General features: G+C 40.2%; 1 protein-coding gene across 1 annotated transcript in view; it reads right to left on the bottom strand.

Annotated features, from left to right (window-relative positions):
* ADGRV1 (adhesion G protein-coupled receptor V1) overlaps nt 1–15,435 on the bottom strand; it is a 284,803-nt gene that overhangs the window by 88,483 nt on the left and 180,885 nt on the right. Inside the window, exon 83 of the mRNA XM_075019382.1 lies at nt 2,310–2,426. Within this exon, the coding sequence (XP_074875483.1) occupies nt 2,310–2,426 (117 nt within the window). The remainder of the gene's footprint in view (nt 1–2,309; nt 2,427–15,435) is intronic.

The following is a 15,435-nucleotide window of genomic DNA, read 5'->3' as shown; positions in this document are numbered from 1 at the left end:
GTGGAGTAAATTGTGGCTGAAGGCTGTGTTGATCTATGTTTCAGATGATTTTTTTCCTTTTGTGTCTTTCAAACTTCAGGAATTATTCACAGCTGAAGACCTTCACCTACAAAAAGGAGCAATCCCCTACACTCTGAGTTTTAGTCCTGGCAGCTCTTGTCAGCTCATCACTCAGCAGGTTACAACGGATTCCCTCTTAAGCACTTTTGTCCCTTCAGATTTGCATGAAGAGTCTTCACGACTAACACAAGCTGGAGGCTCCATAAATGCAAAGGGACTTGTAAGTTCTTAGGACCTGGCCAAAGTCTACTCCAACAAAAATAACAATGGATTTCAGCTACAGCCATAAAAAAGACTAGCTGTTAACAGTCATCCAATTTTTTGTCTTGGGATGGCAAGCATTTGAAATGGGAATCCTTTTGCAACTTAATATAATGAAGCACACGTAGGATGGGAAGATGAAACACTACCAAACACTGAGCAGTCAAAACATGAGATATCCCAGTAAAATGGAAACTTAAAAGCATTACTTTGTCTGTCCAAAATAGTAAAAGTTCAAGAGATCTGAAGTGACTTAGGAATGAGGTGAATGATCACCTGTGAAGAAGAATATAATCTACAGCACACAAAATAATTTAGGTTCGTTAACCTAAGAGAAAGTCATAGGCCAAGCAATGAGAAGGGGGAGTACAGCAGAAAAAATTCTGTATTGAGACAGTAGAAAGTAACATCCACTGGAGAGAATATTTAATCTTGCTAACTGTATAAATTCAGGAAAAACATCAAGAATAGAAAGACTATTAGTATCACTAGAGACAGAGCAGTTTAGATCTCCCTGCTCCATTTTTACAAGCAGTTGCAGCAGCAGTGTACATGACAGACCATCTACTTGTAGCTTGCTAAGACCCAGTACAGTGGAGCTGTCAGAGAGGCTGCTAGGTTTCTCAGTGAAAGTGACCTTGACATAATCCCAGGAAAATGCCAGATACTACATGGATGTCACTGGGAGAGAAAGTTGTATTTAGATACATAGCCTAACTTGCAATTCTTGGTTTTGTCTGACAACCTGCTTATTGAAGGATTTGTATGGTAATGTATGAAGCTGCATATAGAAAGCTGTATGCTATAATAAATGTGCTATGGACAAATCCTATTAAAATAACAGACAAATAAATGGCATAATTCATGCATTAGTGCTAAATATACGTTTCTAGACAAAGACATGATAATGTATTTTCCAAATAACCTCACAGCTTGTTATTTTGACTAACTTACAGCTGGTAATTTTCCATAACAAATTTCATTGTTCATCATCTCCCACATTAGTTCAATTGGTTTTTACACCATTTACTGTTCTATAATGCATCCAAAGAGCAACGAAGCTGGTAAAGGGTCTAGAGAACAAGACGTAAGAGGAGCCACTGAGGGAACTGGGGTTGTTTAGTGTGGAGAAGAGGAGGCTGAGGGGAGACCTGATCGCTCTCTACAATTACCTGAAGGGGGGTTGTAGTGAGGTGGGGATCGGTCTCTTCTCCCAAGAGGCAAGTGATAGGATGAGAGGAAACAGCCTCAAGCTCCTCCAGAGGAGGTTTAGATTGGGTATTAGGAAAAATTTCTTCACTGAAAGGGTTGTCAAGGATTGGAACAGGCTGCCCAGGGAAGTGGTGGAGTCACTATCCCTGGAGGTGTTTAAAAGACGGGTAGATGGTGGTGTTTAGGGACATGGTTTAGTGGTGGACTTGGCAGTGCTGGGTTAACGGTTGGACTCAGTCATCTTAAAGGTCTTTTCCAAACTGAATGATTCTACAATTCTATGAAAATTCTGGCAATATTTATGAATAAATATACTCCTTATTTTAATGCAAACTTATGAAGGGATATTTGTCATATTATACAAGTCCAATGACTAAAATGCTACTGAGTCAAAGAATTACAGTGCATTTTACACTTACATTTTATCTGTAAGAGACTGTTTCTAAAGACCAAATAAGAGATGCTTAGAAAATCTATTATCTCTAATAAAAACAGTTCTTCAGTGTTTTGAGACAGTAACTTCTACAGGATGAAGTGAGATGTGGAAATTCTTACACAGTTGTAATGGATAATAGTGGAAAAAGTCTTTACAGGGTTTGAATATTTACCCTTAGAGCTGTGACACTCTAGGTTTAATAAAGACCATGTAATGTTTTGCCTCTCTAGTAGCATTGAATTGCAGAGATACACACACTATGATATAATAGAAACACAGTCTAAGTATCAGTTACTTTTACGGAATTTTGGAGGAAAGGGTAAAAAAGACTGAGACCAACCTGAATAAGCATCCAGCTGAACTGGCAGAGGTAAAGGTAATGGGTAACAGATGCAAGGGCAGAGCAGCTTTCCTCTGAGAGGTGTTGGCTCATGTAAGCAGAGGCCAGAAATGAAATCTGCAGGGAAAAAATGAATACATGCATGTTGGAATTAAACAAAATTAATTTAATAATAATAATAATGAGAAAAAATATCTATCTTCAGTTTGGAAGTAAATTATACACTCAGTTACTGTTCCAGAGACTCAGGAAAGATACCTTGGACATTTAATATTCACCCAAAAGAAGTGACCCTTTAACACTGTCACCCACAAAACTAGCTTTAAACTTTTTGCAGTCTAGTATCCATTACATCCATATCTGAAAAGACCATATAGAGACTTAATATTTACAGTTTAATATTGTTCCCCAGACTAATTGCCATGCAACATTACACACCAGTTTTTTAACTGAGGGTGGAGATTTTCCTCCATAAAATAGAGAGAGACATTATCTTCTGGTTTCAGTAAGGCCAGAAATTTTATCAAGCAAGCATACAAATGCAAGAGGCACTTACTGTATTCAGACTGTCAAACATGTAGCAATATTATACCCCATCAAAGATAGCAATGCTGGATAAAAGGAAGTAAGTATTTCTTCCGTTGCCTAAGAGCAGTCAAGGATTTCACACTCACAAGGAAACAGTTCTACAAGCAAACTTTGTTAAAAAATTAAAGTGTTCTTATAAAGAAAAGCTCAATTTACCTACTGAACACCTGCAGTAGCTGATGATTTTTCCTTTACTTTACAGCACAATAGCCAACAGCCCATTGACTTGTTAGTAATAGCAACTCGTGGACTGTGCAGACTGATTTCATATATATAAAATCAGGAGATGGGGTGGTGAAGGAAGTATACCAAATGATTTGGCATATACCTGGACATTGTGTTTACAACATAAATACATGTACGGTATTGAAAACTCTTACGCAGTCTCTTTACTATAAAAATATCCTTATAAAGGCAGGGTCTGTGTCTTGACAGATAGACAATGTTATCTCACCATGAAATGGAAGAATAAAAATGAGAAACTGAACAACAACTGGACTAAAAGCAATTATGAGATGCATTTCAATATCTGAAGAAAAAAATGCACTTTCCATATTTCATGTGGGGTTCATCAGCCTTCTGCTGGGAACTGGAATCTAACCATGGCCACGTAACCATTCAATTATTAAGAGGTTAACACACAGCTTAATATAGGCTGCTGTTTGCCAAATTCTGACACTGCTAAAACCAAATGCCGTTGTCTGGAGTGGGTTAAACACAACTGAAATATGTGTGCAATAGGTGCCATCCATTAAGGATAAACACAAGAAGTGTCTGTGTAAACAACTCCAATAGCACCAGCTAGGTCAGACAGTACCAGCAGTACTTTTCCTAAAACTTGAGCAAATGCTTTGACTTACAACAAGCAAAATACAACACACTTCTGGGTGGAGAGGCTTTACTACCTTTTGTTCTCTAAAGGCTTGTGTATATGTCAAGGACAGACTGTTACGCTAGAGACGGAAACAAAGAAGGGATGAAAACACAAAAGCAGACTGATTGAGTCCTGGAAACATGTTTTTAGCACCTTCTGGACTGAATGTTGGCTTGAAAGCATTTTGAATCTGTAACCAAAGAAACTATAATTTCTAGCCTTTTCCTGTGTTTCAAGAAATATAATTTTTTGTTTATTGAAAAAGAGAAATATCTCACTATGTCAACAGTTTTCCAACCAAAAGAATGCAAAGAGCCCAAATATTTCCTAAAAATTAATAACTTTCATGGACACTGACTTTTATTGAAGAAGTAAAACAGCAATATGGCTGAAATAATCACTCAGCTAAGAATTCATTGTATTTACTGGCATTACAGGGTTTTAGACAAAAAAAGGCTGAAAATGTAAAAGAGGCAAAGAAACATTTCTACATTATTTTCATGTAATTGTTATCTTGCATCTTGAGCAGAAAATACAAATGAGAACTGGATTATAAAACAAAAACCAAATGGCAGACCATATTTTGAAATGTTGGAAGGAACTGTATTTTAGCTACACTGTTCTGACAAATGCTGGCTACTTTGGCACTTGCAGCTTAAAACACAGTGCAGTGCAATTTAGTAGAAACACTTGGAACACAGGCCCTGAATAGACCTTTCCCCCATAATACCTGAGGTGGTCAGGGAAACATGCAAAAAAAGCAGGTTCCAAATGAATTGTTCCTTGGACCTAACTGCCTCATGTCTTCTGTACTTTGCTTAATTTTTAAATGTAGCAGGCAATCTTTTGTAATAATGAACCTATTACTTTACCAAGCAAAATATGTACTATATATTGGAATAAGTTTTTCCCTCTTCAAACATTAAAAAAAAAAATTGGATGTGTTCCTTTTGATACCAATTGCTCAGAGCTCTTTTTACAGAGATCATATGATTTTAAATACCCCTTTTCAAACAATCTTTGTAACCTGCCATGTGGTTCTATGCTGAGATTATAACATAATGCTTCTTCCTGGCACTTCTCAAGGTGATCAGTCTTGAACCAAAATGATTTAAGTAAGTGATAACAATTTACTTAAGTCACTCAAGTAGCAGGCCTTTGTTAATTTGTGTGTGATATAATAATTCAAAATTACAGTGATAGTGTATCACTCACAAGGTTCTTCTTGACAAAATGAGAAAATAAAAAGTTAAAAAATAAAAGATGAGAAATAGATGCACTTCTGTTAAAGACCAAAAAGATCTTTGACAGTGTTCCCATCCGACAATCATTTACTCAGTTTATTAATCAAAGGGTACAGCAATTCCTTTGTAACTCTAAGACAATTACCTAGCAATTACTTGAAGGAAATTAGCACCTGGGTATTCAACTTAAGTCATCAACACCAAACTATAAATTAATAAAACCAGGTGATTTACAAAACTTTACATTCGTGTATAAAGAAGAGTATTTTTGTACTGCTGTTCCCAAGCAGTAGGCTGCCTCAGAACATCACTCCTCTGCTAGTTAAGAGCTGCCTCCTAGTTTCCAGCTTGCACTTATTCATGGCCAATTTATATCTATTTTTTCTTCTTCTGGAAGCCTTTCAGATTAAACAGGATTTCCTCCTCCTTTGGGTTTGCACTATCATGAATTCATGGAAAGCAGTAGTATTCTCCCTCAGGCTTCATTTTTCAAGGTTAAATAAGCCAACCACTGCACAGCGCAGTACTCTGTAGAGATGTCTAGGCTGGCCTGGACAGCAAAAGCAGTTTAGCTCCATGAATACAGCATCTGCCTGGATCAATTTATCTTGTTTCTCCAAGTAATCCTATGTGCTTCGCTGTGAAATGTATACTCACACGTGTGAAAACCTACCCTTGTGCAAAAGTCTTTGCAGCTTACACACCAATTTCACCGTCCTTCTCTATATTGGTGCCACTTTGATTCTGTCCTTTGTGAAAACATCTACTCAGGGTTGGATGGAGAAGAGCTGCAGAAGTCTCATGAGATTCTCATCCAACAGTTTTCTTATCTCCCTATATACCGTGCACATACTTCTGATGTATGGTAATTCCTCAGTGATTATCTGGTACACAGTTTTTCTTCTCACTTCCAACTGACTGCCTCTTGCCACAGAGTTAAAGATTTGCTGTTAGCCTACAACTTAAGAGTTTTCACCTTGTTCTAGGAAATATCCCTGTATTTCACACTGCAGTCTTCAAAGCTATTCACATCTTTCTATATGCTACCTCACTACCACTTCAGAGTGTCCATGTTCCTCTGTTTTCTTCCATCAGTGCATTCTGCCTGGGCATGTTATTTTGTGTTCCACAAACTAGTCCTTTAGGATCAGTGAAGTACTTCTCTTCATTCCCCTTAGTCTGCCTCTTTCCACATCCGAGTTCTTGGACTAATCCTCCTCCATTATTATGTTACTAATTATGTGACATATAATGTATTTTACTGCATTTATCTCATAAAAGAAAACTAGCAGACTAGCCTGGCACAATGTTGCTATAAACACAGGGGAGTCTAACTCTCCACTTCATTTATCACTATGTCCTTTCATATAATATTTTTTCTAAACTCTTACATGCTTCTGAGACTGAATGAATGGGCCTGCAGTTACCAAGATTACTTTTTTTACTATATATTACTTTTAATATATTATTTTCCAGTCACATAGTAGCACTGCAAAATGAAGGATTTGTTAAAATCCTTGGTGTGAGACCTGCAAGTTATCATGCCAGCATTTTCAAAGAGGAATGGGGACCTTTTTCTTCCAACCTATGAACGCACCTATCCTTTGGGTTCTCCTCCTGCCCCAGTAACCATAAACTTCACTCCATGCTACTAACTCTATTCACCATCTTGCCTTTATCCCAATGGTGATCTTTAACATCACTATCTTCTCTGAAAATGTGATGATTTTAATTTTGTTTGTTTGGAGTGACACTTAATATATTTACTTTTCCTGCCTCACTGCAAATTTTTACCAGAAATTTTACATTATTCTCTCTTCATTTATATAACAACAAAAAAAAAAATTGTCAAAAATTCCACACAACAAGATTACACTGTTGTCAACCAAACCAAATGTAAATGGCATATTCGTTAATGCCAACTATTGTGACCAAGCAAGTGTACATGGCATATTCACTGATGCCAACTACACATGATGTGAGGAAATCAATCAGCTTTCCCATGATAAAAGAATTTATTAAAACCTAAGTTCAGAATTAGCAGAGCTAAACTTGGCCTCATTACAGAAATTTACAGAGAAAACAAAGAGCCTAAGTGAGAGTTGCCTTTTGAATACTGTATAAAAGAGAAAAAGGAAGGACCAGAAGACTGAAACAATTCCATACCAATCAAGTAAACAACAGTGAACTGAGGATTAGGTTGGCTGAAACCTAAATAAGAAGATGTATGAAGAATAAATAAGCGTAATACAGACTAGTAGTAATTACAACTTGCCATGGTAAGTGCTGAAATGCTACCATAAGATGGACTTTAAAATGAGGATACAGCACATGACACATGGAAATGAATCTTATCTCTACCTTGAACCAAAAGGGGGAAGTACCGAATGTCTTCTCTAGCAAGACCAGCCTTCAGGAATCCCAGGTCCAGACACCAGGGGGTAAGGTTGCAGCAAGAAAGGCATGCCCTTGGTAGAAGAGGATCCTGTCTGTGAATACTTAAGCAAACTGGACCATGGTGCCTGATGGGATGCACCCACAAGTGCTCAGGGATCTGGCAGATGTCATTGCAAGACCACTCTTGGTAATATTTGACCAATCATGGTGACTAAGACAAATGTCCAAACACTGGAGGAAAGCAAATGTCATCTGCATCTTCAAGAAGGGCATAAAGGAGGACCCAGGCAACTACAGGTTGGTCAGCCTCACCTCCATCCATGGGAAGGTGATGGAGCAGCTAATCCTGGAAACCACTTGCAGGCACATTAAGGATGAGAAAATCATCAGAAGTAGTCAGCACAGCTTCACCAAGGAGAAGTCATGCTTGACCAACTTGATGAAGAAATGACTGGCCTGCTAGATGAGGGGAGAGCAGTGGATATTGTCTACCTGGACTTCAGTAAGGCCTTTGACACTGTCCCCCATAAGATCTTCATAGATGAGCTGTTGATTTATGGGCTGGATAAGCAGACAGTGAGGTGGGGTGAAAACTGGCTGAATGGCCAGGTCCAGAGGGTGGTGATAAGCCGTGCAAAGTCTAGTTGGAGGCCAGTGACTAGTCGTGTACCACAGGGGTCAATACTGGGTCCAGTCCTGCTTAACATCTTCATTAGTGACCTAGATGTTGAGGCAGAGTGTACCCTCAGCACATTTGCAGATGATGCCACACTGGGAGAAGTGGCTGATAAACCAGAAAGTCGTGCTGCCATCCAGAAGGATCTAGACAGGCTGGAGAAACCAGCTGACAGGAGTCTCATGAAGTTCAATAAGAGGAAGTGCAAAGTCCTGCACCTGAGAAATGTCCTCAGGTACTGTATTGGCTTTGTGTGGCAAGGTTTATGGTAGCGAGGGGGCTTACAGGGGTGGCTTCTGTGAGAAGCTGCTGGAAGCTTCCCCCATGTCGAACAGAGCCAATACCAGCCAGCTCTAAGATGGACTCACTGCTGGCCAAGACAATCGGCAATAGTGGTAGTGCCTGTGGGATAACATATTTAAGAAGGAAAAAAAAGTTTCTGGGACAGACAGAAATAGCAGCCGGAGAGGAGTGAGAACATGTAACAGAAACAACGCTGCAGACCCCCAGGTCAGTGCAGAAGGAGGAGGAGGAGATGCTCCAGGTGCCGGAGCAGAGATTCCCCTGCAGCCTGTAGGGAAGACCCTGGTGAGGCAGGCTGTCCCCCTGCAGCCCAGGGAGGTCCACGGGGGAGCAGATCTCCACCTGCAGCCTGGGGAGGACCCCATGCTGGGGTAGGGGGATGCCCGAAGGAGGCTGTGGCCCCATGGGAAGCCCACGCTGGAGCAGGCTCCTGGCAGGAGCTGCGGATCTGTGGAGAGAGGAGCCCATGGAGCAGGTTTTCTGGCAGGACTTGGTGACACTGTGGGGCACCCACACTGGAGCAGTGTGCTCCTGAAGGACTCCATGCCATGGAAGGGACCCACACTGGAGCAGTTTGTGAAGAACTGCAGCCCGTGGGAAGGACTCACATTGGAGAAGTTCATGGAGGACTGTCTCCCATAGGAGGCACCCCACACTGGAGCAGGGGAAGAGTGTGATGAGTCCTGCCCCTGAGGAGGAAGGAGCGGCAGAAATAACATGTGATAAACTGACCGTAAACCCCATTCCCTATCCCCCTGTGCTGCTGGGGGAGTTCATAGAGAATTTGGGAACGAAGTTGTGCCCGGGAAGAAGGGAGGGGTGGACAGAAGGTGTTCCAAGATTTGGTTTTATTTCTTATTACCCTACTCTGGCTGATTGGTAATAAATTGAGTTAATTTTCCCCAAGCTGAATCTGTTTTGCCCATGATGGCAATTGGTGAGTGATCTCTCCCTGTCCTTATCTCGACCCACGAGCCCTTTGTTATTTTCTCTCTCCCCTATCCAGCTGAGGAGGGAGGAGTGATAGAACGGTTTTGGTGGGCACCTGGCATTCAGCCAGGGTCAACCTGCCACAGGTACCAGTACCTGCTGGTGGCTCCCCAGCTGGACAGCAGCATGTGGCAGAAGAGGTCCTGCTGGACTCCAACCTGGACGTGAATTAGCAATGCGCCCTTGGCTAATGGTATCCTGGGCTGCATCCAGCAGAGCATTCCCAGCAGGTCGAGGAAGGTGATCCTTCCCCTCTGCTCAGCACTGGTGAGGCCACACCTGGAGTGCTGGCTCCAGTTCTGGGCTCCCCAGTACAAGAGAGACAGGAACAGACTGGGGAGAGTCCAATGAAGGGCCACCAAGATCAGTAAGGGATGGAGCATCTCTCCCATGAGGAAAGGCTGACAGAGCTGGGAGAACTGGAGAAGAGAAGGCTCAGGGGGATCTTATCCAGGTATAGAAACACCTGACGGGAGGGTGCACAGAGGATGGAGCCGGGTGGTGGTTTCAGTGGTGCCCAGCGACAGGACCAGAGACAATGGGCACAAATTGAAACACAGGAGACTCCATCTGAACATCAGGAAACACTTTTTCACTGTGAGGGTGACTGAGCACTGGAACAGGTTGCCCAGAGAGGTCATGCAGTCTCCATTCTTGGAGATATTAAAAAAATCATCTAGACACAGTCCTGGGCAACTGGCTCTGGGTAGCCCTGCTTGAGCAGGGGGTTTGGACAAGATGACCTGCAGAGGTCCCTTCCAAGCTCAATCATTCTGTGGTTCTGTGATAAGAGTAATGACCTTAACTGTATATGTCAGACCAGAGTGGACTGAGTCAGTTTTTGGACAACTAGCATATGTACAAAATTCACATTTTATTTATAGCATAATATACTGTTTGATCACTGTTTAATCAAATCCAAGATTATGCATGGGAAAATTTACCTATGTGTAAAGTTGTCAGTGCCTTTGAAGAAACCTAAATATCCTCCTTTCTCTTAGCTTCTTTTGCTGGGCATGACATCGTATGGTATGGAAAAACCCTTTGGTCAGTTGCCAACCTATTGCCCACCCCCAGCCTACCAGCATTTCAGCAGTGACAGGGGTGAGGTTGGAGGCATAGCACTGATGCTATGCCAAAGCATTGGTGTGTTATGAACACTGTTCTAGCTACAAATAGAAAGCACAGCACTATGAGGGCTGCTATGGGTAAGGTTACCTCCATCCCAGCCCAGCCCGAATGCACTAGGAACTACACACATCTGCAGTGGTACCCACTATAAACCGGGCAGTGCACATTTTCACAAGCTCTACTGAACAGGTAGCTTTGTTTCTCTGCATTTAACATTTCAAGAGTGATAAAGGCCAATGATTCCAAAGAGATATCCAAAATATCAGCACTTCCAATTACTTCTGGATTTAAGACTGCAGCTTATTTTCCACCAACTGTTTGAACTTGTTTGGAAAGTACTTTACTAAAATGGTTAACATTGTGGCATCCCTTCAGAACCATTCCACAGAAGTGCAGTGAAACTGATGAATTCAGAATACTTTGATGAAAGGATATTACTTTTTTTACTTGCTTAAATGAGATTTTTTTCCTTGCATTTTGTGGCAAACCTTATCACATAATCTATTCCTGGTCAGAGAATACGCAACACCCAGTGAGGACAGGGATGTTTTCCTGTGAAATCCATAGGTAATTGATTTACCATGTTCCCCTCAACTTGAACCAGTCTGTCTTAAGATTCTGTACCAATTTTTCAGCCTGACAATGCAGTAAATACTGACAAATTTATTTTACAAAGACTTAAGTGTTTCTAATGCGATATTAGCTAGACAACTCCTTCAAAAATACTAGAAAACAGGAACTTTCAGCACTGATATTGCAAATGTTAAGTTAAACCCCCTAAGTAGTAAGTAAAATAAAGGGTAAAAGTAAAATGACAAAACAGTAAAGTATAATCAAAACTTGATTTTTAATTTTAAGAGTTGCAAAAATGCTTTCACAGGAGGAGAATAAATCTGGGAGTAACAATCTTCCCCTATTGCAAGAAGTGCTGAAAAGGCAGTATGTTGTGCTGGGTGAGGAATAAAGAAAGAGAACACCTTGCTATGCTCTAGAGAAAAAGCTGTGGGGAAGGCTAACCCAAGCAGATATAAAAGCATCAAGGATGAGAACAACAAACATTTAGCTCTGGAAAAGTGCGCAGAACTAGGGTCTGCCACAACTGCTCAAAACTGTTTCACTTTCTCATCTGTGCAGGAAGCACCCTTGCCTCCTGTAGCAAGAAAAAGATCATTCCCCACTGGGAGAAACCTGCAGACCAAGCAGCAGACTCCTCTAGAAAGTTTTGGAGTGCATCAGCGAAGAACATGTCAGTATACTTATGTCACGTTTTTGTAATTTCTGTAAATTCCTGTTCCACAGTACGAACTCATGAAGCTTTAGACATTGTCTTCTTCTAGATGGAAATGTCTTCATGTATGTCTTACAGAAATGGAACCTAACAGTGGACATTTCATTTCTTTTCAAATTAAATATTTTTTCTTTTTATTAATATTTTCTTTTTATTTTCTAAATTTATTTCTTTGTTCCATGTAGGAAAAGACTGTCTTCCTTATAGAGCTTGTTTACATGCATTTCTAGTAAAAAGGAAAACAAAACGAAGAGCCCAAACACATGCTATCTGTCATTATATCAACCCAGTTTCAAAAGAGGAATAGTACCAAAGGCATAATTTGCAGTGCTGTTCCTTTTGTTGGACTTAATTGCAATGAACAATAACATAGGAAAATAAACACATTAAAACTCTCATGTCCTCACCGAACTGCTTTCTTCTGCTTTGAATTTACTTTATATGGGTAAAAAAAGGGATCCCTCCTTGAACACAGGGACACTGCTTAATAATAGTGCATATGAATCATACTTTTTGTTACTGCTCAGTAGGTCAGGGCAGCACTGATGTAAGCCAAGTGTTCCTCTTGTGTTTTGTGTTCTGATGTTAAAATGACATGACAAAAATACCAACAAAGGATGTAAAAAAATTGCAGAGATTTCTGGACACTAGCAAAAATTCTAAGTCACTCTTCTTGAGAAAAGTAACGATACAACACACAGCACATTTCACAGCACAGAGGAAAAGGTTATGTAATTTAGAAGATTCAAAAAACAGTGTTTAACTGGGTCAAAATAAAAGTTCAATAACTAACTTTTAATTTCATATTTATTCTGTATTAATGATGCTAAAATAAGCAGTTAAAGTTCCTTTGTGAATTTACACAAATGCTAAATGACTTCACTGGTGACTAAATTGTTTGAGAAATTACCATAATTCAGAGAGGGGTGTTTTATAACTGACATCAGAAAAAACAATACATGTGGGTTTAGCTTTATGTCTGGCTTCAGTTAAGTCAATGAACATATATATTAAAAAGTAAGTACCTTAGGAACAGCAGCTCTGAAGTCTTACTGTATAATTTGCATGCATTCTGTATTTTAGAGATATTTTTGTGATTATGAATTATTTGCTTAAGTATGTTGATTATATATCACTGTAAACTGGTACTTTAAGAAATGCCAAACAGCTAAATAAAATATAATCACATGAAATACTGATGGTATATTTACAACAGTGACCCATGGCGCTTTTGTGTAAAGATGTTTACACTTTATTAAGCAGCAGCAGAACTGGCAACCATTTTAAGTAGTGATCAGACATCAGCAACCACACGTTATTCATTCCCTTCCACCAGCTAACCAGGATGGCAGTTTCATGCTGGGTTCAGTCCTTGCCCTCTTCACTTCCTATTTTTAGGCTCAGGGACTTTTTTTGCTTCTCCAAGCGAGGCAGCAGGCAATCTGAGGGTGCAGGATACAGGGTAGGCGGGGGTGAGGCACCATGATGCACAGCACAGCAGCTTGCAGCTGGCCATGCAGCAGAAAAATTAGCTGTTGGGGAAAGGCTGGGGTAGCTCGTACCCTCTGCAAAACAAGTCTGACACAAGTACCCAACTGCATGGTCTCCTCTAACACAGTTTTTCCATGTTCCAATCATGCTGTCCCTTACAAAGAACTTGTTGAGTCATACTCACTGAGAAGTTATACTTGATTTTTTTTTATTATTATTATTTTTGTAAATAAGGAAAAACAAGGACCAACAGGCTCTTAGCAGGTCCTAACCCATTTAGTTTTCTATACAGATTCAGAGCAATGTGTCTGGCATAGTACATTATAAAGACAGTTCTTATTATCACCTCTATTTAGATCTGGGAAAAGTTGCATGTTGCTCTGTCATTCATTACAGAACACAACCCAGACCTCCTGAGTTCCCCTGCAAGATCCTCAGTAACACAACACTTTTGCTATAATGATGCAAATAGAAGCCGAAAAAGCCTCTTTTTAAATGCATCAGAAATATATCTACAGTCTTTTCCTGTTTCAAGTACCCAGACACAGCTCAGGGCATCTTCTGACGGATGTTGACTTTCTACGGTAGGATCTGCCTTGTATTGTTTCTCTGTCTAGAAGCTCATATTGGACACTGAGCAGATCTGCCATGACAGATTAATTGGCTCTAGGAACTTCTCAATCTATATATGCTTAGGGGATATATCAGGAAAAGCTGTTAATAATGTGACTTTACACTTCCTCCATATCTGGATACAGTTTTTTAAAGTTCAGGTGTAAGCTTCTCGTAATAAGTGCACACGAATTCGGCAGCATGACCATTTATTACCTCTAAACTGAATTTAGGACCCTATCCAGGGTCAGCAATATGTGATGTTGGGTAAATAAAATTACTGTAAGGGAAATGCATCTGTTAATTCCTGATGCTTTATGTAAATAGTTAGAAATGGTCAATGCCCCATTCCCCATGGCCAAAGCCCCATGCCTGTCAGTGTTTAAGAGGCATTTGGACAATGCCCTTAAAAATATGTTTTAACTACTGGTCAGCCCTGAAGTGATCAGACAGTTGGACTAGATGATTGCTGTAGGTTCTTTCCAACTGGAACTATTCTATTTTTTCTATTCTATTCTAGAAATAACATGAAGATGAGAAAGATAAAATCACTCCCCGGAGTCTAGATGCTGGCTGGAGTTACATGCAACTCTCTTTCCACCTGCATGCCTACAGTGGATTTCCCCCCTGTAGGAATCACAACACAGAGTAGGGCAAACTCACCATAAATTGGGGTCAGGATGCAATCAGGGTGCCCCCTTGGTTAATATTTTAAGTATGGTAGCAGAGGTCTCCCATGCTTCCTTATATGTCTAGCCAACTGTGAAGGATAACTATTTATCTATCTTCTTAAGAAATAACCAAGATGTAATTACAGACACATAGTGTCTTCTGGCTTCACTGTGCCTCAGTAGCAAACCTCTGCCTAGAGATCAGTCCCTTTATACTGGTCTGGAGATCATCTTGAGGGGCTTTTCCTCTTCTTCAGTTAAAACGTGCTAGGTTAAGTAAAGACCTCCTAGTTAAACTGCTAATGGTAATCTGAGTCATGTTTACAGAATTAGGGGCTGTGTAAGCAGATCAAAAAGCAGGTACACTAAAACTGTAACCTCTAGCAGAAGGCTGGCGATGGTAAATGGTTATGCTTTTCATCAGTACCTCTGTTGGTAGAGCGCATGCTGTCTGCAGTCTCAAGAAAAAACAGAGGTTTACATATAAAAAGCAAGATCTTCACAAGACTGTGGGATCTGTCTTCATTTATTGGTTGGAAGAACTAGTCTAAGATGAAGTCTGGTGTGATATGAGAAGCAATTCAAGTCTTGCCAGAAGTTTTTAACAAATCTAGAGAAAATTACTTAACACAAACCAAGCATTCTTCAACAAGGGCTAACAGGTAAGTTCCCTAGTTCTACTATTGTTTGTAACCTATGATATTAAAGAAATTCTGGCCTTATTTAAATATCTGTGGCAATCTTTGAGTCAGATTCCTCCTAAATGTAGAAATATGGCCTAGAGAATGATCAGTTCAGTAATCAGTATAATCTGTCTTTAACTGCTGCTTTCTCTGTGCAAAAGGCTTCATAATTACAGAG

Source organism: Buteo buteo, chromosome Z (genome assembly GCF_964188355.1).
Source record: "Buteo buteo chromosome Z, bButBut1.hap1.1, whole genome shotgun sequence".
In the NCBI taxonomy this organism is placed as follows: Eukaryota; Metazoa; Chordata; class Aves; order Accipitriformes; family Accipitridae; genus Buteo; species Buteo buteo.
Note: the sequence above shows the minus strand (reverse complement) of the source record. Positions and strands in the feature narration are given on the sequence as shown.